Source organism: Pyxicephalus adspersus, chromosome 4 (assembly GCF_032062135.1).
Source record: "Pyxicephalus adspersus chromosome 4, UCB_Pads_2.0, whole genome shotgun sequence".
Taxonomy (NCBI): domain Eukaryota; kingdom Metazoa; phylum Chordata; class Amphibia; order Anura; family Pyxicephalidae; genus Pyxicephalus; species Pyxicephalus adspersus.
The window spans coordinates 69,190,240-69,213,036 of record NC_092861.1 but is presented as its reverse complement, the minus strand read 5'-3'; the positions used below and the strand labels follow the sequence as shown (position 1 = coordinate 69,213,036).

At 36.4% G+C, this 22,797-nt stretch overlaps 1 protein-coding gene across 3 annotated transcripts in view; it reads right to left on the bottom strand.

Annotated features, from left to right (window-relative positions):
- Window positions 1–22,797, bottom strand: part of MYO6 (myosin VI) — a 156,971-nt gene that overhangs the window by 39,772 nt on the left and 94,402 nt on the right. For all 3 annotated transcript variants that reach the window (XM_072408547.1, XM_072408549.1, XM_072408548.1), the window contains exons 17-24: window positions 21,302–21,397; window positions 15,493–15,663; window positions 11,421–11,459; window positions 9,234–9,327; window positions 5,453–5,583; window positions 5,211–5,288; window positions 3,946–4,075; window positions 620–710 (exon numbers count right to left, since the gene is read on the bottom strand). In XM_072408547.1, coding sequence (XP_072264648.1) covers window positions 620–710; window positions 3,946–4,075; window positions 5,211–5,288; window positions 5,453–5,583; window positions 9,234–9,327; window positions 11,421–11,459; window positions 15,493–15,663; window positions 21,302–21,397 — 830 coding nt within the window. The remainder of the gene's footprint in view (window positions 1–619; window positions 711–3,945; window positions 4,076–5,210; window positions 5,289–5,452; window positions 5,584–9,233; window positions 9,328–11,420; window positions 11,460–15,492; window positions 15,664–21,301; window positions 21,398–22,797) is intronic.

Below are 22,797 nucleotides of genomic sequence, written 5' to 3'. Positions count from 1 at the left end.
GAGTATTATCATCATTGAATAAATATATAGTACCAACATATAATGTAGTGCTGTACAATAAATGGGGGCTGCAGATGACAAGCATGCATGCACAAACTATGACAGAAAAGAAGCAGACCCTGCCCAATCAAGTTTACAATCTAAGAATATGACACCTGTGTTTAGAAGTCTGAAGGTGGAATGTGATATGAATATCTAGTACTTTATTCTCCTGATTTGGTTTATGAAGCAAAATAAAACTAATGTGAACAGTGATCTATGCGATGCAAACTAAGAAGCACAAACAGCTTCTACACCAATAAAAGCAGTTGTTAAAACATAAAAACAACATGATGGCAGCTTCATGTTTATTTTGTTTGTAAAACGAAACATATATTTCAGCCTGTCAGCTGATTGAGATGAATCGCTCAATCTAGACATCTCTAATGGCTGCCTCATTTCATGCAGGTATTGAACACCTGTTCTGGATTACAGCCCTTCATGCCCCCAAAAAATCAATCTGTGATTGTCAGAGCCTCACATGAGTACAAGTGGTTGTATCACTCTAGTGAGAAAATAATGCTCACGTGACCAGAGAAGAAGAAAATAGAATTCGTTTTGAAAGCAGCTCCATTCTTACCGTGGTTTGTGTTTCTTTCTGCAGAGCCACATACGAATAGTCTTTTGCATTTTAATGCAGGCAGAAGCCCTGTACTTAATCTTGTTTTTCACTGTAAAATGAAAAAGAGGAAAAAAAATTTCAATAAGCAGTTATTAAAGTCTAACTTCATAACCACAACATTCCAGGAAAAAAAAAACTGAAACATCCTGTGCAGGTAAATTATGTATACCATGTACTGTATATGAATCATCCTCGTAAAATGAGTCATTCTTGGGCACATTCGTGAAAACTGTTGGAATGAAATGATTGTTGTAGGTCATAGCAAATAGAATTCTAGTTTTTTTTTTCTTTTATTATAGTAAATGTGAAACTTGACTGGTTTCTCAGCTTTAATTAATCTACCGCATTGCGGCAGAAAAGGAGGCCTTTGTCGTAAAATAACTTTGAACCATATCACTATTGTGAATTGCTTTACTGTGGACTGATTATTGCACAGCTTTACTTGTACAACATTCCATACTCATTCACCGAAGGACATCTCCCATACAATAGATTATTGATTGTATGCTTTTAAGATTGCCATCTTATAAAATCTCAGCAATTGTACTGTCTTGGTGGTCCACAGGGTCACCCACAAACATTAATCACCACCATCAATTCTATGCAAAATAACATTTCCAATAATGTTGGTTGAAAATGTCATAATTCAGAGCAAGCAATGTGTACTGATCATAGCAGCCCACAAATTTCAGTTCATCAATGGGGAAGGAAGGGGGGGTTAAAAATCAGTGGCCTAATTGACCAAGAAAAAAAAACAGATGAGAGAGTGGGTTGGCTGATACTTATCATTCAAAAGACAAATTGGAAATCACATATACCAATCACAGCCAGCAGATTAAAGGGCTCTCTGTGGTACCCTTGAAAGTTGTTAAAGTAGGTGAAGTCACTTCCAGATGACTGGCTTCTATTTATAAAACCTTGGCATGATTTAGAAAGTGATATACATAATATGTCTATACCATGATACATCTCTGATCGTTCAATCAGACAAGTTCTATTGTTCTATGTTCTCCAGTCTTGGAGACCTTTAATAAATCAGACCTATAGTGTATGCACTGGAAGCAATAGGAAAGTCAAAACCTCTTTCAGATTTGTTGTACCCCTATAATAAATATCTTCTCTCGCTTTTTTAATTTGTCAATTGTTGTCAATATTAAAAAAAAAAAAATCAAGAGGAATTAAAATGTTACAGTTATCATTGCAATTGGAGCGGAAGAGAAATCTTCCATAGAGAACACTTGATCCAAAGATAACAAGCAAAGGTAGCATTTCTGCCCAGACTTGAACAAGTTCATCTACCAATTAGGAGACACAGCAGTATAAAAAAGTTCTAAAACTTTGTAAAAAAAAAAAAAACTTTTAGGCAACTAGGTCCACATATGTAATTCATGAACCCTCTACAACACAGCTGGTAAAAGTGTATATGTATGAGGTGTGTGTATATTTCATGATGTTCCCTTAAGCTGGAGAAACTTTTCTAGGCTGTGATTGCATCGCATTGCATGTTAGTATATCTTCAGAGACTCCACATTTGCCCAGTAGTGGTTGTTTGCAGAATGTTATGATTTGTTTTTTTCCCGGTTCTACCGGGAAGTTTACTAGGTTCTACTCACAACTCTGTAATAAATCCTTTCTCATTCTTTACCTACTATACTTATGTACCACTACACAAAATAAACTCATGCTTTAAAAAATCCAGAGAAATCCTTCACCCACCTATGGTGGCCTATGATAAGCCTATCCAAAACCACACATTTACAATACCTATGCAGAAACCCAAAATAAAAAGCAACTTCAATACTAAATATGCTGCAGAGTCCATATAATTAATAATTAATAATTAACCAATAATTACAGATCATTGTTTTTCAACTTGTTTGTTTTAGAATTTGCATTCCAGCAAATGTAGAGAAGAGCATGACGAACCATACAAGATGTTTTAGTTTTTAAGAGTCAGACAAGTACAAGGTGAGTTCCTGGGAATTATAGCTATGAGTGGCCCTCTCGCAATGCCTTCTGCAGGATGACAAACACAAACAATGTTTTCAAGGGCTTAGATATTTCCATCGCAGAAGAGATGCTCACCTTGAGATGAGCATCTGCTGAATGCAGCAAACTTTGCAGAAGTAGCCTCTGCACTTAGCTTTAAATATGTAATGCATTTATTATGTCAAGGAGATGTTCTTTGCACCGCTCATTCCTTGAAAAATAATTGTTTACGAGACCGTCTTTTATTTTCAAATGGTTAAAGCCATTTGCCATGCTTACAAATTTTATAAAATGTCCAAAGTACATACAATTTAACATTCCCTCTCTTATATAAGTAGAATATTAAATAATCTGCACAGAAACGGTGGGTTCACACATTAAATGCTCCATTGAAATGGAAATAGATTCCGACAATGTTTTCTATACCTGACAGATTCTTCTATGAACATGCACACTTGTCTTATAGCCTGATCATATATGTTTATTTCATGGAACAAATCCATTAAGATCTGGCTTATATTATTGAAACCATACCTGTCACCTAAACAACGTACACACACCAGATGAACAGGCTAGCGTGTGTACAGCAGACCCCTACCAATCAGGAAAAAACAATCCGGAACAACTGTGCTCACCTATGAAAGTGGGCACAACAGGGTGCCACTAAATCATCCTCCACGGGAGCAGTGCATTTAACTGTTACTGAAAATGAAAGGTAATTTCCAGAATCTGACTTCTGTAGTGCTTTAGAGTTGTATGACATTCAATTATTGTCTAAACATAGTGACTATTTCAGATGACAGTTTTAGGAGTGATCACTGTACAAATAGGCTGCTCAACTACTACCAAGAGGAGAGGGGAGAGGTTGAACAGGGATGATGAGTGAAAGACACCATGTGACATGTTCTACAATAGTCCTTGTTACCAGTCATTTGTTCAGTGATTCAGCATGGTGGATCAGTGGCATTGTGGGATATCTGTATTGGCGTTAGATTTTCATCCAAGATAAACATGAATGATTGTCTCCAGAAATGGAAATATAGCACTGCACAGACCTTAAAAGTACCTTCATGGGCAATTGTGACATGTTTATGTTCATTTATAGTGCACTCTAATTGTGTACTGATCCACACAGCACTACTTAAAAAGTACTGCTCAGGACCTAAAAAAAATTCAGCTAGGAGAAGGATAAAAAATACGGTTTTAACAATCCTAATAAAAGTTTGGTTCTGAATGCAAACAGAGTAACTATATGCAGGCACATTTTATGTTTGAACAAACCATAATCCACCTACATTTTATGACTGAAAGTGCACACCACTGGACCTTCTTCCAACGACTGCAGATAAGCCAGTGATTGACACGTTTTATCAGTTCAGCAAGATGATCGGGATCAGACTTCATAATCTGATCAAACTCTGCAAACTAGGAACAAAATTTGCAACTTCAGTAAAAATAAAATATATAAATGTTAAAGCTTTACAAAAATAGATTTATCATATATTAGAGAAGAGTGTCAGAAGACTAAAAGCACCAATAACTAGTAATATAATTGCTATAAAATAATATGATAAATTACACCAAGGATGACTACATGGACCAGTCACAAACCTGGGCAATTCAAACTATAAACAGGTTTTTTTTGTTTGTCTGGCTGGACTAAGCTCCTTAAAATAACATTTTTTGACATGTTTAGCTGCTTGCATCACACGATCTGCTAATCATTTATAGAGCAACTCTAAATACTTGTGGGGGGGGAGATTGATAAAAGATAGATAAAAGGACAGCTGTTTTAATGCACTAGTGCCTGTATGTACTACATTGTGACTCAGACAAAAAATAAGCTCTTGTTACACACCTAGAATATTCTGCTATTGCGTTGTCATCTTTTTCATGTAAATTATATATGTATTCTCTAAAGTGTAACAAAGCCTAAGTTAACAATGATGGCATGGTAAAACAGATTAAACTTGTCCTAAGGTGTCCCAGGGGTTGGAGCTAGCTGACCTTCTCCACCATTTAATGATGTGATTTCAGGACAAGGGGAAAATCATTACAATAAAATTAGGCTGTTTTACACACATAATGGTCCTGACAAACTATGTTTGATACCATCAGAGTGTTTGCCAGAATCTCCTGGGTCACCCGAGAACATAGAGGGTCAACCTTACACCCTTGCCTCTAAGATAATGAGTGGCTATCAAAAATGCATTTCTTTGTTCAACTTATCTCTAAATATTTCTGTGTCCTGGCACAGTCCTTCTGGATCGAGTTAGGCAATTTGTGCATAATGCATTTCTAAGTCCTGTGCGAGCTGCTTTTCATGTAAGGATACAACATGACAGCTGTAAAGCACACAATATCGGTACACTTTCAGACTGACTAATATTGCTATTCATTTACAAGCCTATTCTGCAATTCAAGGGTAAAAGGAGAAATATTTGCACATAAAAGAAAAGGTTAAAGTCACAAACTGAATAAATCATCTTATGATTTCTAATGCCTGGACTGCTATCCTAGACTTGTCACATTTAATATTGAAAAAAGAGAAGACACTTACCTTGCCAGGCCTGAAAAACACCTTAGTTAACCCAAATTTGTAATCATTTTCATTTAAGCCCAAGGCTTTGAACAGAGCCTGTAACATAAAAGAAGCACATTAATAGGCTTGAATTTATACCCCCTAAAATAGGCTTCAAAGCGCACAATAAATTATTAAAACATGAGCAGTTTAGCTAGATGATTTTACACAGCATGAAAAGGATTTTTGGTACAATTAAAATTGCTGTTCAGAAGATATACCTTGCAGAAAAGTCTGGGGTCCAGACGAGACAGCTTAGCAGGCATATACTTTTTGTACATGTTATAAAGTTCATGGAATGAAGCTCGAGATGGAAAGCCGCCCTGCATGAGATCCAGGACAGATACCATTCCTGAAGGAAAAGAAGGAAAAATTTACCAGCCGAGTCCTAAGACATATACAAGTTAAAGTACTAAAACATCCTGGAATGTGTTCATAATTAATTACCGTTATGGCATTTGCAGAGAAAACTAAAATAAATACATTATTTTTACCAACCTAAAGGCACTATTATAAGTCCAAAAAAATAAGTCCCAGTTTGATATGCCATGTCTTTTTTACTTAGTCTGCTGCCTATGTGCCTAATCTACATCCTGGAAAGAAATATTCTTGTGTCCTCACCATAGTATTCTTTGCTTTTCATGCCGATTTCAGATAAATATACAAACTTAGAGCTTTGCTAATATCTACACACATACACACAATACTACATTCAGTGGCTACTATGAATAATAGAGAAAATCTTTAGGACAGAGTTCAATCAGATTGGCCAGTGCTATTTGTTTCATTTTGTTGCCACCTCTGATATCATCGGGAAGAAGGATTTCTCATAACATTGTAAGGTTTTAACAACACTTTAACATTTTCTGTAAAGATTGCTGCTATCTTTTGGTATGATTAACAATATAATATTACTTCCTAATGTAACACCCGACCTTCTGCTCTATGTTGGTCATTGTACCTAGTGACTTCATGGGTCATTAGGTCCGCAGACTAGACAGGGGTCTAAACTGCATAAGTCCGCAAGTGATTTGCACATGCAAAAGATGCATATATTCAGTTGGAGCCAGTTTGGAATCTATTGTGACACCAAGGCAAGATTGGAGGTGGAAGGGAGATATATTTGCCCAAGATTCCTCTCTTATGAGATATATTTGCTGAAGATTCCTTTTTTATGTGAGGTATACTTGCCCAAGATTCCTGTGTGAAGTAGCAGGTGGAAGACTCTCACCTGTGAGATAGTTTATGAAGAAGCACTGAGGGTGGGGATATAACATAGAGCCAGGAGTTTAGCCAGTAGCTTGGCAAGACAAGGACAGGGGTCTGTGCGAGTTCGGCTTGGCTTGAAGAGACACAAGACAGGGGTTTGTGTCAGTGCAGCTCTATTTGGAGAGATACAGACAGGGGTCTGTGTGAGTTCAGCTCTGTTTGGAGACACAGCCAGGTGAACTGTGTGGGAGAGCTCTGTTTGGAGACACAGCCAGGTGGACTGTGTCAGTGAGCCCTGCTGGAGACACAGACAGTCGGTCTGTGAGGGAGCTCGGCTGAGAGACTCAGAAAGTCGGTCTGGGTGAGTGAGCTCAAAAGTGAGTAGAAGGTTGCTGAAAGCTTGGTTTTGAGCTGACAAGGAGAAGCCCTCAAGCTGATAGACAGGGATGTCTGTTGTATAGTAAGTGCAGGACAGGCAAGGTTTTCTTTTGTTGTTTTGTTATTTTATCTGCAACCTTCAATAAACCTGGCTGCAAGCCAGCTTAAAGCGGATACCTCGGGTGTGTGATCTGAATTGGATGAACCAGACAAGTGTCCTTTGACCATAGCAAAGGCGATCCTGAGCATAACCCCTCACACTATTTTATTAAATCAATGCAGGGACCACAGCAGAACAAGCAGTAGTTACTCTATAAAAGCGCAATAAGCCCTAAAATAATCTGAGGGTCTGACTGGATTTGTGAATCTCTTTATTGTGAAATGCTGAAGGTAGAGAACAGAGGTATATGTAGACAGCAATGAGAATAAAATTAGGGCAAAATATATTTAACTAACATGATATGGTATGTAAGCAGGGTCAAAATGAAGGCAAAAGATCCTGCACCTTAGGAAACGTTGATCTCTTTAATTAGATTAAAATATACTAGGTTATGTGTCAGTATCTGAAGGTGTCTGCTTTCTCATTAAGCCCTGTTATTAAATGACCAGTTTAGCAGAGTACCTGATGACAGGTAAACATTTTCTATTAACAAATCCTTTGTTCTTTAAAAGCAGAAAAAGACCACGTCAAAAGTACAAACAACATTTAAAAAAAAATAGTAACCAATAACTTTTTTTTTCCACTGTAATTTTAAAACAGAAAAGGAAAATCAAACAATGTTTGGGGATTAAGGATGGTCTCCTTGATCACAGCAGAAAAAAACCACATATTTCTACAAAATGTGACTTTAATTATAGCAACTCACAAAGGCTAATAAGTGAATAGGCCCAGAACACCAAATGAATACTTCTAGTAAGCTTAAAATTGTGAAAATCAACAGAAATTACTTTTCTATGAAGCTCTCATTCAAATGCAGGTAAACGCCGTGGAAATAAATTGCCCGGGGCTCAAGTACTATTTCTTTTGATGTCATCCTCTCATCTACAGCTTAACTAAACTGAAACAAATCCTATAGAGGGAATATGACAGTGAGCCATGATGTACTGTCCACACACACAGGATGCAGGGCCAACAAGAACTCCGAAGGAAAACGGTTATTTCATTCATTAGCCAACATTAATACATTTAACTGTTTATGGTGAATATTATTAGTGAAGGGGAAGTGGAAGGGTGGTTCTCATAGTTCCTATCCATTAATTCCCATCCATCTATTTTTAGCAATTTGTAAACTGGGATCCGGGACTACAAATCTTCATTATTTCATCATAAATATGAGATAAGGTGATCTTTGCATGATGATTAAGTAATAAGTAGTTTCCTCTGGCAGTGTATGTGTGTATATATTATGTACCCATACAAACCATGTTATCCTCATACAATTTGGGTAAAGCTGCAGTGCAGACATAAATAATTCAATAACATAAATGTGGACTTATGTGCATCTTTGCATTACTTACTAGCTTCTCAAGTGCTGGTCAACATAACCAACTTTACAGAACCTTTTAAATGAGAGTAATTTTTAATGTGACATGTACATTCTACATGCTTGCTCTACAAATCATGCAGCACTACAAGCGTTGTAAAACACAATAAAAAGGCATTACATTCGGTTTAAAGTCACATATGATGCCTGGGTCATGGGAATTTGTTCATGATCAAACTGCTTCTCTCCTCATACAAGTCAATGGGAATGCAAAGGTAGGAGGGGGGTAAATGCACACCAGAAAAGGGAAACTGCAGGCCAAATGCGCCTGTTAAGAATTTCAAATGATGTCAAAAGCACCTTAAAGTGGAACTAAACCCTGTGATACACAAAACGCCACTATCTTCTCCCATCCAGTGATTTCTGATAATTTGATTGGCCAGGTGGGGATATAACCCCAGGCACATGGGAGTTCATGTATTGCCGACAACCACAAGGGAAACCTGGATGTTCCGGGTATTCTGGTTGGTGACCACCTCTGTCCCGTCCCATCCAAGGAACGCAAAAGCTGTCATCACATGTAAATGGACAATACTGTTATTTAAAGACTCTACTTAAAGGAAAAGGAACTACAAATGTAAGTGGGGAGAAATTACCAATAGAATCCATGATACTTATAAGCAGCCAGCAAATAAATCCAAAACAGGAATTTGGGTAGAGCTGGTCTTTAAGTGTCCATACCAACAGACATCATTCATAAAAGTGAAATACATTATAACACCTGCCTAATCCAACCTAACATTTTTCTTTTCTTACACTTTTGGCTGGGCATTAATGCTTAATTTATAAACTTGCCAAATGAAAGCAAAAATGCCTTGATATTTGCATTCTTGCATGAAACTCAAAGTAATAAAAATAAAATTAACAATACCTGAACACTGAAGCTGAGACAGAATTTGTGCGCCTTCAAACTGATGACTTGTCATTTTTAAATTGGGCTTGATACAACGGATGAAGCTAGATCCCTGTGGGAAAAGCCAGTAAATAATTTGTATAAAACACTGACATAGCGTGTATTTTATGGCTGCACCATGTAAGAATCAAAGTAAAAACTAGGTCATCTCATTGCAATGTGCACATGCACTATAATTAACAGTTGCTAAAAAAATGTAAAAGAAAGAAAGGAAGAGCCAAACACAAATTATACATAACAGATTATTTTGAATTTCAAAGCAAAATTTCAGCAATGCAAATATTTTCTACTGCTTTTTACTCAACTATACTGATAGAGATCGTAAAACCACAAATAATACAGATGATACAAAGAGAGGATGACTGTCCTTCACATTGCAATGTCTTTATTGATTATCCAGACTTGGCAAAACCTTTCCAGTGTTGATGATAAATGTCCTTGGACAGCATGTAAGTAATCATTGTTAACTTGAAATTTTAGACAACTATCAAACTTTTCACTAGATTAAAAAAAGAAGAAAAACAACCTGATGTCTCTTTCTTTAAAGGTTCCGTTAAGAAAAAGATCTTTCGTAGAGGTTAAACAAAAAACATAAAAGCACAAATGTTTTTGCCCTTAATAAGAGGAGTTTATTGAAGTTTCTGTGCAGAAAGCACTTAAACATTATGCTCACTAGAGAAAATGTGTCAACACCAATCTTTTATATAATTAAAGAGCTTTAAAAACACATTCAATTCACACTATTTTTTATTATATTATACATTGGTGATTACCTAATAATATATTATTATCATCTGGAAAGTTTTATGTAGCTTTAAAAGATTTTTTGCATTTTATTATTTTTTATTTTATTGAAAAAAGGTGGAAATCTTCAAGCTTAGTCTCCAGGGCAGCTCAACCAAAGAGGCTTCAATTCAACATATTTTTACTTTATCCTTTTCATCCTTCAAATGCCATCCCTGCCTTAGTCTTACTGTTTCTTCAGGAAGCAATCAAACTTAGAATCAAAACTTCTATGTGAATAAACCACCTTTCATCTTTTAAAGTGTGGTTATATATTGTAAAATAAAAAAATCTTTTTTTTCCAACAAGATAAATTACTTTTAAAAAATGGTTATCATTATCTTGTAAAAAAAAAAAAAATCAATCAATAAACAAATACAACAAATCTCCCCTGGACCTTAACAGAGCTGTCTTCTCCATCTGTTCCTGTGAATCCTCGGGGAAAGAGGGAGTTTGCTAGTACACCAAATGTCAAGCTTTGCACTGACATCTTTCCTGCACTACTACAATTCTGAAAAATGTTGCAATTCTGAAAAAAGTGCAGAAGTTGCAATCTGAAACTAATAACTCTACATACACATGGTAGTCTTCAAAGACTGTCAAATATAGTTTGCAACATGGTGAATCCTGATTGGGTAAGATTATGTTTTCAGCCCGACAATAAGGTTGAGGTGCGGTTACCACCTCCTCATACCAGTGAAGCGCTGCCTTAGAGAGATGCTATACATGTAGCTTCTCCCCGCAGCAGCCCCATAAAGAATGAAGAGGAACGTCAGTGAGCGTTCCAGTACTGCCGGCTAGTAAATGTGCAGATGCTGTTTTATTTTTTTTTTATCAAACAGTGCTGCAGTGCAAGTGACTGAGCAGCTAGCAAGCTGCCGGCCACCAGGAACCATGGGGGCTTGCTCAGTCCCAAGGTAGGCCTGAACCTGCCCAAAAGTTTTACTTTAACAGATCATTATTTATGTGTATTGTGTAGGCCTCCTAAAGCTATTTTGAGATGTTTTCATTCTTTATGTTTTTCCAATGTGTGCTTTCATTTAACCATCAAAATCAATTAAATCTGATTGCTGATAGTCATTTATCCTGAAAAATCCCTCAAAGATTAAAACAAAGATCTTAAAGTCAGGTTTCACTTTCCAGACCGAAAACACCGTCAGCCGCATGAGTCTCTGTTGAGCACTTTGAAAATTAATTTTTAAACAATGCCTATACCTACATAGGTGAATGGGTGAATTGTTTTTTTATCATGTTCAGAATGTGTAAACACACAGGTTCCCATTAAATATTGCCAAAGGTGCTCAAACGTTTTCATATCAAAAACAGATAAGAACAAATCAAGCAAATGATGTATTTTCCTACCGTGCTGCGAAGCTTTTCAAGCAGAAGATTTAACTGGGTCTGTAAAACAAAAATAATTAAATATAAAACGACAGGACAACACTACCAACAACACCGTACACAAGCATGCAGCATGGTGACAAGTTTGCATGCATTAACTGTCAGCAGTGCATGTTCATGGATGTGCAGTCAAATAAAAAAGGATTACAGAAGCTTTTAATAAACAAATGTTTATGTGCAATGCAGAATTTTCTACTCACTATTCAAATGATGAATAGTTGACTTTATAACTATTTTCTGTAAAGAAAGCATAAAATCAAAAGGTAGAAGAAAGAGAAGAAAACATTTGGAAGACGAGAGGCAGGATTCTGAACATTAATGAATTTCTTTGTCTAGAAAGCATAATTTAGAGCAAAAATTCCAAGACAGTCAAAAACATACATTCTACAACTATATTTGGTAACTTGTTGTGTTTAAACTATTTACACTAAAATAAATATACTGTGAGTTGTTTTTTTTAAAACAACTTTTTTAAGGACATATCAAGGACAGTTTACATTTAGTTAAAAAATGCAACCAACATCAACACATCACTACTAAAGCTATTTGCTTTAGTCAAACAAGTTGTAAGACTTTCTATTCCGAATGTCATTCAAATTGCTGATGTGTTTTATTTCTCCAGAAAGTGCTATAACTTGACTAACTGTGAGGTAAGAAGGGGTGAATCTTCCATTGCCCAAGAAAATGGCAAAATAAATAGTGTCCACTGCAAAAACTTCTGGTTCACAGTAAGTCTCAAATTGGTCTTATTGGTCTACTTAAGTGGCTGAACCCGATCTTTACCTGATTGTTCTCAGCAAAGCCTCCTTGCATGCTGACTATGGACAATAGTGCCAATGGGTGCAAATGCTCTTGGCTGACCTAGTAGAACCTGTAAGTGCCAACTTGTATGCACTGTGCTAAAGACACCACTCCCAGGGGTCTCTAGCAAGAATCTGACTCAGTTTTACCTGAAGGCCGTGGTGAAGGGAACACATGCATCTTTTTAACCATTGTACAGAATCCTATTTAGCTTTTTGTACAGGCTGCTGAAACAGTGACAGCTATAAAATATGAAAGTGTAAGTTCAATTATCTTTTCATCTTTCTTTAATGGAAATATTTGCTTTCCTTCCCTGACACACCAAATAAAATTAGCAATATCAGTTACTGGGATTTTTAGTCTGACTGCATCTGAAAATCATTAGGTCCAAAAACAATGCTTAATCAGTCACCATGATTTTATCATAGATTGCCCTGATTTTCTTATGATCGTGGAAAAAAAAAAGGTCAGATGAGTAATGTTGAAAAGTAAGAAAGTAAGAAAGTAGGAAAGTAAGAAAGGTGACACTATTGTTAAAGTACATGACATACGGTATCCTAGTTTTTCTTCAAAATCCTGAGGACACACACACACATTATGATCACAAATGTCTATATATTATTCAGAAAACACATTCTTCAGACACACGTATTTTTAAAGTTGATTTTACTATTTTGGGTATTTTCTTTAAAGCTGTATTTGTACATCATACTGACCCAACCTTTGGAATGAAAGACACCTCTTTTTAAGACTTTTATTTTAGCTATTGGCAAAACAGTGTTTATGTTATATATAAATCTAGTATGCAACTAAACAGGACCTAAACAAAAGGGGGAAGAGGACTGCATGTTACCTGAGCTCGAATAAGTCTTGTAACCCATATCAGGACTCCCTGCATTGCCCTCCACCTACATTTCCTGAATTTATCAAAATATATTCATAGGTGGCTAGACAAGTAAAAAAAAAAAGCAGAAATGTACAGCATATATTTGGGTTTGTGGATAACAAAACCAGAAAAAATTGCTCCCATTAAAAATATTTTGCATGTAAAATTTCCCAAGGTAGTAAAAGAGTTGGAACTTCATTTTCTGCTTCTCAGTTGGGAAGATTCTCTACAACTTCTGTACAAATGACATTGGTCAGAGAAGAATAACAAGTACAGTAACTGAAAATCTCCCCAGCGGGGTTTTCGGAGAGTACTATAATCCTGATCGAAATTCTTAAACCTTTTCGGTCTTTGGCTGGAGTTTGGCTTCAAGTAATGTTATTAAGAAAAAAATATATTTCGTATTAAAATATTTTCACAGCCACCAATATATGCATACAATGTATATTGTAGAATCATTGCTAATCATCCATGCTCAGGAATGCCAACTATTAGGTAACCACAATTACTAAACATTTCAGGGAAAGAAGCCTGTCAATTAATTATACACAACAAACTGGTGTGCCTTTTTCTAAATTAATTAAAGGTTAATATGGTTTAATGTAATGAACTCAATTTAAAACACTACAAAAACTAGGCTCAAACTGATTTTACAACCTAAAGGTATAGTTAAACTTTTGGGCCAGTTATGAGAACATCTATACATAAATAAAACTCCTGGGAAAAAAAATTATAAAACTCTGGTGTAGACATTTTTTCTTCACTACAGATTTTATGTATCAACTCTATACCTAGAACATGCAGTAAAAAATAAGATAATCCTGATGTTATTTAAAGAATAAATAGATTGCAAAAATGTGTGAAATACATTTTGTTTTTTTTTTTCTATTTTATAGATTTTTGAGGGAAATAGTGGGAATTAATGCAGGAAGATATGCTGAGTTTTCTTTTTTGTAGTTACTCGAATTTGTAATTTGACTTTCATTTTAAAACATATTTAAATCAATTATGATGTTTACAACAATAAAATAGTTTTAGAGCTACAGAGCACCAAACATGTTGACATTGCTTTTTTTTAAGCTGTAAAGCTTTACCACCTAAAAAATGTGATATACTGGTAATCCTGCAAACAATGCACACTGTCCTGGATACGCTACAATAACTTTAGTCATGGTTGCCACCCAGGCTGGACATCAAACACACCCTTCCCTTATGGCAGATGGCATTACCAATTTACAGAAAATGGATAAAAAGAAGAGGCAAGAGCAATACATTTCTGGCAGGATATCAGATATTTTTGTGCTTGCTGAAAATGTTATTAGCCGGAAAAAACAAAAGTTAATGCAGAAACCTCATCTAAGAAAAGGTATGCCGTGATATATAACATTTTTTGTTTTGGGTTTAGTTATCCAGTAAGGATTTAGGAGTGGAGAGACCCATGCCATATTTCCCCAATAATTAGCAACACAAGTGATTCAGACACCTGCTATGCACTGCTTGTTCCAGTAGGTAAGTAAAGCAAGGAATAGATAAAATCATATTCAGTATGCAGTACATTTTTCCATGTTTTATTGCTGCAAGTACAAAATCATTCCAATTGATCTGATGAAAATCCAGCGTACTCCTAACTTCTAATTTTAAAAATGAACCCCCGCCACCTTCCCTGTAGTCTTGTGCAGTTGTACAGGCTCTTCTTCTGCACTGAAATTCCTAACTCTGATTACACTGTATACTAACACCATTAATTTGAATCCACAGAAAGGCAAATAAAGTCTTATTTCCATGTTGATGGACATCCAGCATCATCTAACATCCAGCATCTGTTTCTTGACCAGGGTTCATGCAGAAGTTGCTAGGAGTTATTTGAGCAAATTACACCTCTCAGATCAGTTACCACTGACATCAATGATGTTTTTGGCTATCTGTAAGGGTGGCACATCTTTCCACCATACTAATGTACTGTGAGTTGCAGACATAGTAGTTATAGAAGGGGGTTACCTAAAGACCTGAAAGCTATGTCAAGGGGTTCATCTGCGTTAAAAAAAGTCAGAAAACACCAATCTAACCCTTTCCTCTTCAGGTGAGCTGTCCCTGGCACCTTTCTATCATTTATTGGATACCAGTCCTTTCAACTACAGAGGCTCAGCATGAGGCAGAGTGCTGTGAGGTCTTCAGAGAGCAGAGTACAGCGCCCAGCTGACCCTACACACCAACCAGAATCTGCAAATATTGCGCAGAGAAGCAGAACAACAGTCTTAAAGAGTATGAAAGGTACCAGCAGATTCATAAAAATGAAACAACATATGTATGTCCTCTTTAAAAAAAAGAAAATATGATTTCTTTTACCTTAAACTTGTTCCCCACACTGATGAAGCTGAGTTTTCCAGTCTTCTGTTTGGAGTCCTTATTATTATTGGCTGACTCAAACAAATCCCGTATAAATTTATCTTTGGACTCACAGATGAGACATTCGAGAGACATATGCAGAGCATCATTGTTCTTTTCCACAAATTGTGTCTAAAAGGAAATAAAAAATATATTTATTTAACATTATCTGATGAACACAGTGCTCTTTTATTAAGATTGTATGTTGATGAATAAACTTCATGAAACACTCGTATATGGGTTACAAGAAAAATACATTACCCAGATCCATCCACTATTGTCCTATCATTTATTTCTCTTAAAAACTATATCCTAAAAAACATTTCAGGTATGGATATTATTGTAATATTCTATTGTTGTCAGTATGGGGGGAAAAAATGGGGGTGGCAATATTAAGCAATAGAATGAAATGAACATCCAAAAATCAGGTTGTCCTTCTTTATAAAAGTATCTCATTTTGTGTGTTTAGAACCCCAATTCTAGAAAGATATACACAAAGATTTACAGTTAAGTCCATAAATATTTGGACAAGTTTTTTCTAATTTTGGTTCTGTACATTACCACAATTAATTTTAAATGAAACAACTCAGATGCAGGTAAACTGCAGACTTTTAGCTTTAATTCAGTGGGTTGAACAAAAAGATTGCAAAAAAATGTGAGGAACTAAAGCCTTTTATTAACACAATCATTTCATTTCAGGGTCTCAAAAGTAATTGGACAATTAACTCAAAGGTTATTTCATGGGCTGGTGTGGGCAATTCCTTTGTTATGTCATTAATATTTAGGTAGATAAAAGGCCTGGAGTTGATTTGAGGGGGTGGGGTTCTTGTATGTGGAAGATTTTGCTGTAAACAGACAACATGCTGTCAAAGGAGCTCTCATGCAGGTGAAACATGCCATCCTTCAGCTGCAAAAACAAAAAAACCCATCCGAGAAATTGCTACAATATTAGGAGTGACAAAATCTATAGTTTGGTACATCATGAGAAAGAAACAAAGCACTGGTGAACCCAGCAACGCCAAATGACCTGGACGTCTACGGAAGACAACTGTGGTGGATGATGGCAGAATCATTTTCATGGTGAAGAGAAACCCCTCCACAACAGCCAACCAAGTGAACAACACTCTCCATGAAGTAGGCGTATCGATATCCAAGTCTACCATAAGGAGAAGACTGCATGAAAGTAAATACAGAGGGTGTACTGCAAGGTGCAAGCCACTCATAAGCCTCAAGAATAGAAAGGCTAGATTGGAAACATCTAAAAAAGCCAGCACAGTTCTGGACAAACATTCTTTGGACAGACGAAACCAAGATCAACCTTTACCAGATTGATGGCAAGAAAAAAGTAGGGAGAAGCCGTGGAACAGCTCATGATCCAAAGCATACCACATCATCTGTAAAACATGGCGGAGGCAGTGTGATGGCTAGGGCATGCATGGCTGCCAGTGGCACTGGGACACTAGTGTTTATTGATGATGTGACACAGAACAGAAGCAGCTGAATGAATTCTGAGGTGTTCAGAGACATACTGTCTGCTAAAATCCAGCTAAATGCAGTCACATTGATTGGGAGGCGTTTCATAATACAGATGGACAACGACCCAAAACATACAGCCAAAGCAACCCATGAGTTTATGAAAGCAAAGAAGTGGAACATTCTTGAATAGCCAAGTCAGTCACCTGATCTAAACCCAATTGAGCATGCATTTCACTTGTTGAAGACTAAACTTCAGACAGAAAAGCCCACAAACAGCAACTGAAAGCTGCTGCAGTAAAGACCTGGCAGGGCATTAAAAAGGAGGAAACCCAGCATCTGGTGATGTCCATGAGTTCAAAACTACAGGCTGTCATTGCCAGCAAAGGGTTTTCAACCAAGTATTATAAATTTACATTTTATTTTCAGCTTTTTAATTTGTCCAAATACTTTTGAGCCCCTGAAATGAAGTGATTGTGTAAAAAAAGGCTTTAGTTCCTCACATTTTTATGCAATCTTTTTGTTCAACCCACTGAATTAAAGCTGAAAGTCTGCAGTTCAACTGCATCCGAGTTTAATATAATTTAAAATTAATTGCGGTAATGTACAGAACCAAAATTAGAAAAAAGTTGTGTCTGTCCAAATGTTTATGGACCTAACTGTAAAAGTAAATTTCAGGCAGATATAAAAGTCACATATTAATCTAGCTGACTTAAGTGTAATGTCCTGAATCTGACCAGGTATTTTATATTACTCTTGCCGTCCCTGTACAGAACAGAACAAACTGGAAAAGGGAAAATCAGCACAAGCAAACATTCAAGTATATTTTAATGCTGATGTGATAAAAGAAAAGTACACCAGTTGGATGCCTGTTTTTTGAGATGAGTACTAAAGATGAAATCTAGCAACCACCCTGGAAGATCGATGAACAGCTGATTGGGAACAACCACTATGATTTCCTATGGGGGAGAGCACAGTGGGGTAATGCTCTCTCACTCTCTTCCCAATAGAACAGAACAGCATACATTCATTAGTCACCGGAAGCCATCACAATATCAAAAGATTGTTTTCGAGGCCGTGGTTCAGCTACCTGTACCATTAGATCCTCTATCTCATCTCTTGGGTCAACCCATCCCAATACTACCACATGTTTCTAGAAAATTGGCAGGTCATATATTAGTTGCAGCACGCACATTGATCCCCTCCAGATGGAAGACGACCTTGCCTCCTTCCATGGAAAATCTTTACGCACGGATCCAAGAGATTCGTCTAATGGAGTATCTTACAGCACTCCTTAGAAATACAGTGGCTAAATTTGAAACGGTTTGGGAGGCATGGGATCGCTACTATGTTGATCTGCCCAGTTAGTGCCCCCAGCTTCTCTCTGATTTACTAATGTCACATTACCCTTTCTTTGTTCTTTTTGCCTCCACCTTTTAAGATGTTTATATTCTATGTTATGTCTAGAAAACTGGTTATTGCACCGTTGAAATTCAGTAATGATTTGTTACGCTGGAAAATGTTATTTCCCTTTTGTGTACCACCCTTTTCCTTTTTGTATCCCGTTAAAATCTTTCAATAAAAATACAATTTCAAAAAAAAAAAGATTGTTTTCGACAGTAATCGGACGTCTGAATGGGCTGAGGAGACAAGATGATAGCAGAAGACAAAAGGAAAGAGAGATGATCTCATTAGTGTGCTGCATCTCCTTTCATTGTCCAGTCATGAGCTTGGGTAGGAACAAGACCTGTAAGTGTTACTTTACAGAAGCTAAAAAAAACTTCTGTCCCACCAGACATGGCTCTTCTGAGGCATGTAAAATAATCCCATATCAGTATTTAATCTTAGTGTACAGCATTGTGCTTGAAATTCAGTTTTAAACTAAATGCTTACTCAAGAAATGATCAAGATTATGTTTTATACTTGCCATTTCACATCTGAATAATGGAGCAGAATGGTTTGATAATCAAACTTATGAAAATGTTTTGATAAAATGTATGCCTAAGCGCTTTATGATAGCAACAAAATAAGCAGATGAAAACTGTTAGACATAAAATGTATAACTGGTAGATTGCAGCATTCTAATTTTTCCAGTCTTCACACACAAAAAAAAAAAAAGAGGAGGTGAAAAAACTGCAGGCAGCACTGTAAGTAAAAACTACTAAATTGTGTTTTATTATGAGAATCATAACGATAACACAGTCATATAATGTGTAACTGAAATGGCCTTCTGCTGAATGTTCTGATCATGAAGTTTTCATGCCACTGATTTCCCTTTGTCTATGGCCTATACTTCTGTTTGTTGTAGACACTATATACAACCTCAAAGAAACTGTGCATCAATCTGATGAAATAACTTCCACACTGCTATAGGTTCAAGTACATTACACATAAATCTTTGAATTTTTATACTGTTTTACAGTACAGTCCCAGCAGTTTTTGGCATTTAGGTGAAAAGCAAGGTAGCCAAATGGCGTTCCCATAAACAGTCCTGTGTTTTATCCTATTACGTGGCCTGGTAAATGTTCAGGGGTCAATCAGACCATTTAAGGTCACCCTAGAAGGCACAGCAAGCTCTTCTATGGTTAGAATTCAGGCAAGTTGCATGAATAACAGTAGTGAATCCCAGCGGTTGGTTGAATGTATCAATGTACATATATTTCTTATAAAATTTTGACCTTGGAGTTTCTTTTTATTGTTCTGAAAATCACCCACTGAAACATTGACAGTGATTAGTTTCCAAAACCAAACCAAGCATTGTGAGTGAGCAAATGTGTGTACAAAGCTAAAATGTATATTTATTTATATATCACACGCAGAGATATAGAGGTGGATACATTTCACAGGCAGAAATCTGAGCTTGTGCTATACTGTGTGCTCACCTCTCATCGGCAGCAGCAATCCTCTGAACGGATGGCACAGAGCACAGATGGCACAGAGCAGCCTCACTGAGATCCGTGCATCCGAGGATGAGAGCTGCCGAGAGCTGGGCGGGGTATTCAAATCAGCCGGGCGGAGCAACTGGCTAAAAACCCTGGGGAGAACTATGCATATATATATTATATATATATAAATATTTAGAGAGAGAGAGAGAGAGAGACAATTTAATTATGTACACACATTTGTGTTCTGTACTGAACTATTTCATTAGTCCTTGTCGCAGAAAGAACTCACATGTGTATGTACTACACAAGTGTGTGTGTGTTGCGTGTGTGTTGCACACATGTGTATGACTGAGTTCTTTCTGCGACAAGGACTAATGAAATAGTTCAGTACAGAACAGCATAATATACTGATACTATAAATATATAAAAATACACCTCAAATGTGATTTTGCAAAAAAAAAAAAAATACTCCTGCATAAAAATGTGCATGGGCTGCTTTATATATAATATTTTTCTCCTCAATGTGAAAACACCAACTACACTTTAGAGATTAGAAAATATAATGCTTAGATCTGAAATGTGCAGTTAAATTGTTGTTATAGAATATTGGTAAAACATGAAAGCATCATTAATGTAGGAAGTACAGATGAACAAATTGAGATACAATTATGTTCTGTGTTGTCATTTTCTCTGCAGAGTGTAAGTCCTTCAACCATGACAATATGTCTTCTGACAGCTGTACGTGCTCCTCTGCAGGACACAATGTTTCTGTCTGGATTCACTCCGGTCTGAGACGTGACATGCATGCTGTCTAACCTCGAACAACAGATCTTCCCATGTACCACTGTACAACAGGGCTCAGACCTACAAATCACACTTTATTTTATACAGCGAGCTTCAGAAACAGCTTATAAAACCACTGTTTCCTCGTGACACTAAGTTGCTGTATATTGTGCCACTATTTCTAAAACATGTAACTAAACTCATTAGACTGGCCTCAGAAATAAAAAGAGAAATGCTAAGTAACGGGAGAAGTACAGAATTGTTAGTCTTGTAGCAGAATGGAACAATGGACATTTTTTAAAGCTACCGTAGAATTTACAGTAACAATGTGTAATCGCAGATAGGCTATTAGATTACCATGCTAAATTGTATTCAATGGCAGGAATAAACAGCTGTTTTTGGAAGGTCTCATACAAAATGTAATAAAAGTTATGGAACATTGGAGGTAGACCTTGAATTTTAAGCTACTGAATATCAGAGTACATTTCTTATTGTTATTCATTTCAAAGAATGACAGGAATCTAAATGAAAGCCTTGGCTTGTTGATCCAAACCCTCCAAGTCATATGTTTTCGAAGTGACAGACACACAATAGTAGCCATCAAGTATTAGACATAAATAAAAGCTTACGGTTTCATAGCACACAGCTCCTGCAAAATGTCGGATGATAAAACCCTCATCGTCTCGCACATTTCGGTGAACAGTGAGTTTGGATTTTCTGGGGATCTGCAATACAAGCGGAAAAAATTGCTATGCGGTTGCTTATTCCATCATGCACAAACTCTTTTTTATATAACTATACACTTGAGATTTGTATGTGGCAAGGTCTCAGGATAAAATACTACCAGTAAATTGGAATCCTTAGTTGTTCTCCCTGGCAAAAAGAGCAATGATTTCTATTTATCAGGCAGGAGACTGATGGTCCTAAAGTACCTTTATGGTCAATGGTAAGCAGATATAGAGCAAAGGACAGTGTCATTTCTCTCTTTTTATGCCCGAGGAATGTACGTACTAGGAGATTTCATTAGTCAAAGTCCTATGCAGCTTTGTAAAATCATACTTTATCAAGGAAAAAATCATGTCATTTGTTTGGCATAGATAAAAATGCAGCTCTGTAAGCTGGCTTTGCTTGTTTGTGAAAAATACTTAATATGCCAACATTTTCATTTCCATTAAAAGAAAAAACTATCTAGAGCAGTTTCCTAAACTTGGGAGCATATATTATTATAGGGCTGCACCACACAATAAAGAGAATGAATACTTCAACCGAACTTAAGTTACCTCCCAACAAAACCGTTGGGGTTTATGGTCAACATAAAAAGGAGACCAAAGCTTTATTTTTTGTTTGTAAGCATGTTAAAAAAAAACACTTGAAAGAAAAGTATATATGCATTGATTAAATCAAATCACAGTTTTGTGAATGGATAGTGGTGCTTAAACCAATAGCCAGAAAAGGACAAAGTCATTCTGGAAAGACTAGATGACTCCATACTACTGTTATATTACTATAGAGTATAATGATCAAGCTCTTTGGAAAACCACAGAAGAAAGGAACAACTTTCCCTGTCATTCTCTTTGCTGCCCCAATAGTGATAGTGAATGAAGCCCCATCACACCTAAGTGGTATGAATTTTTATAACATAAAAAGCATGCCTGAATTGCTGAACACTATTTGCATATAATTCAATTACATAGCAGCATGAATTAGGGTACTTTAATGTAAAATCATCTTTAAAGTGAACCTATTAGGCTGGTATTTATTTCAAGTACTGTCTAAATCAGCAGAAAACCCACTCTTGTGCTCTGATTCAACATTGGTCAAACTTGGTTATGGCAGACTTTGTTGGCTTCAGACCTGCTGTCCTGAGCTTTGCTTCATTTACTTAGATCCCTTTGTTCAATGTAAGTGTTATTTTTGATCACTGATGTGCACTTAGATATGGGGTTAGACTTGGAAAAGAGGCAGGGCCACACAGGAAAAGCTTTCTACCAGGAAAGTAAAATCAAGAACAGAGTGTAACAAAAATAGGATTATTTGTTTGATTCATTTTAAATGGAATCATGTACAATTTGGGTATTCCATGGGTTTGTCCTTGATTTAGCAAATGGAATTGCATGTAAAAACA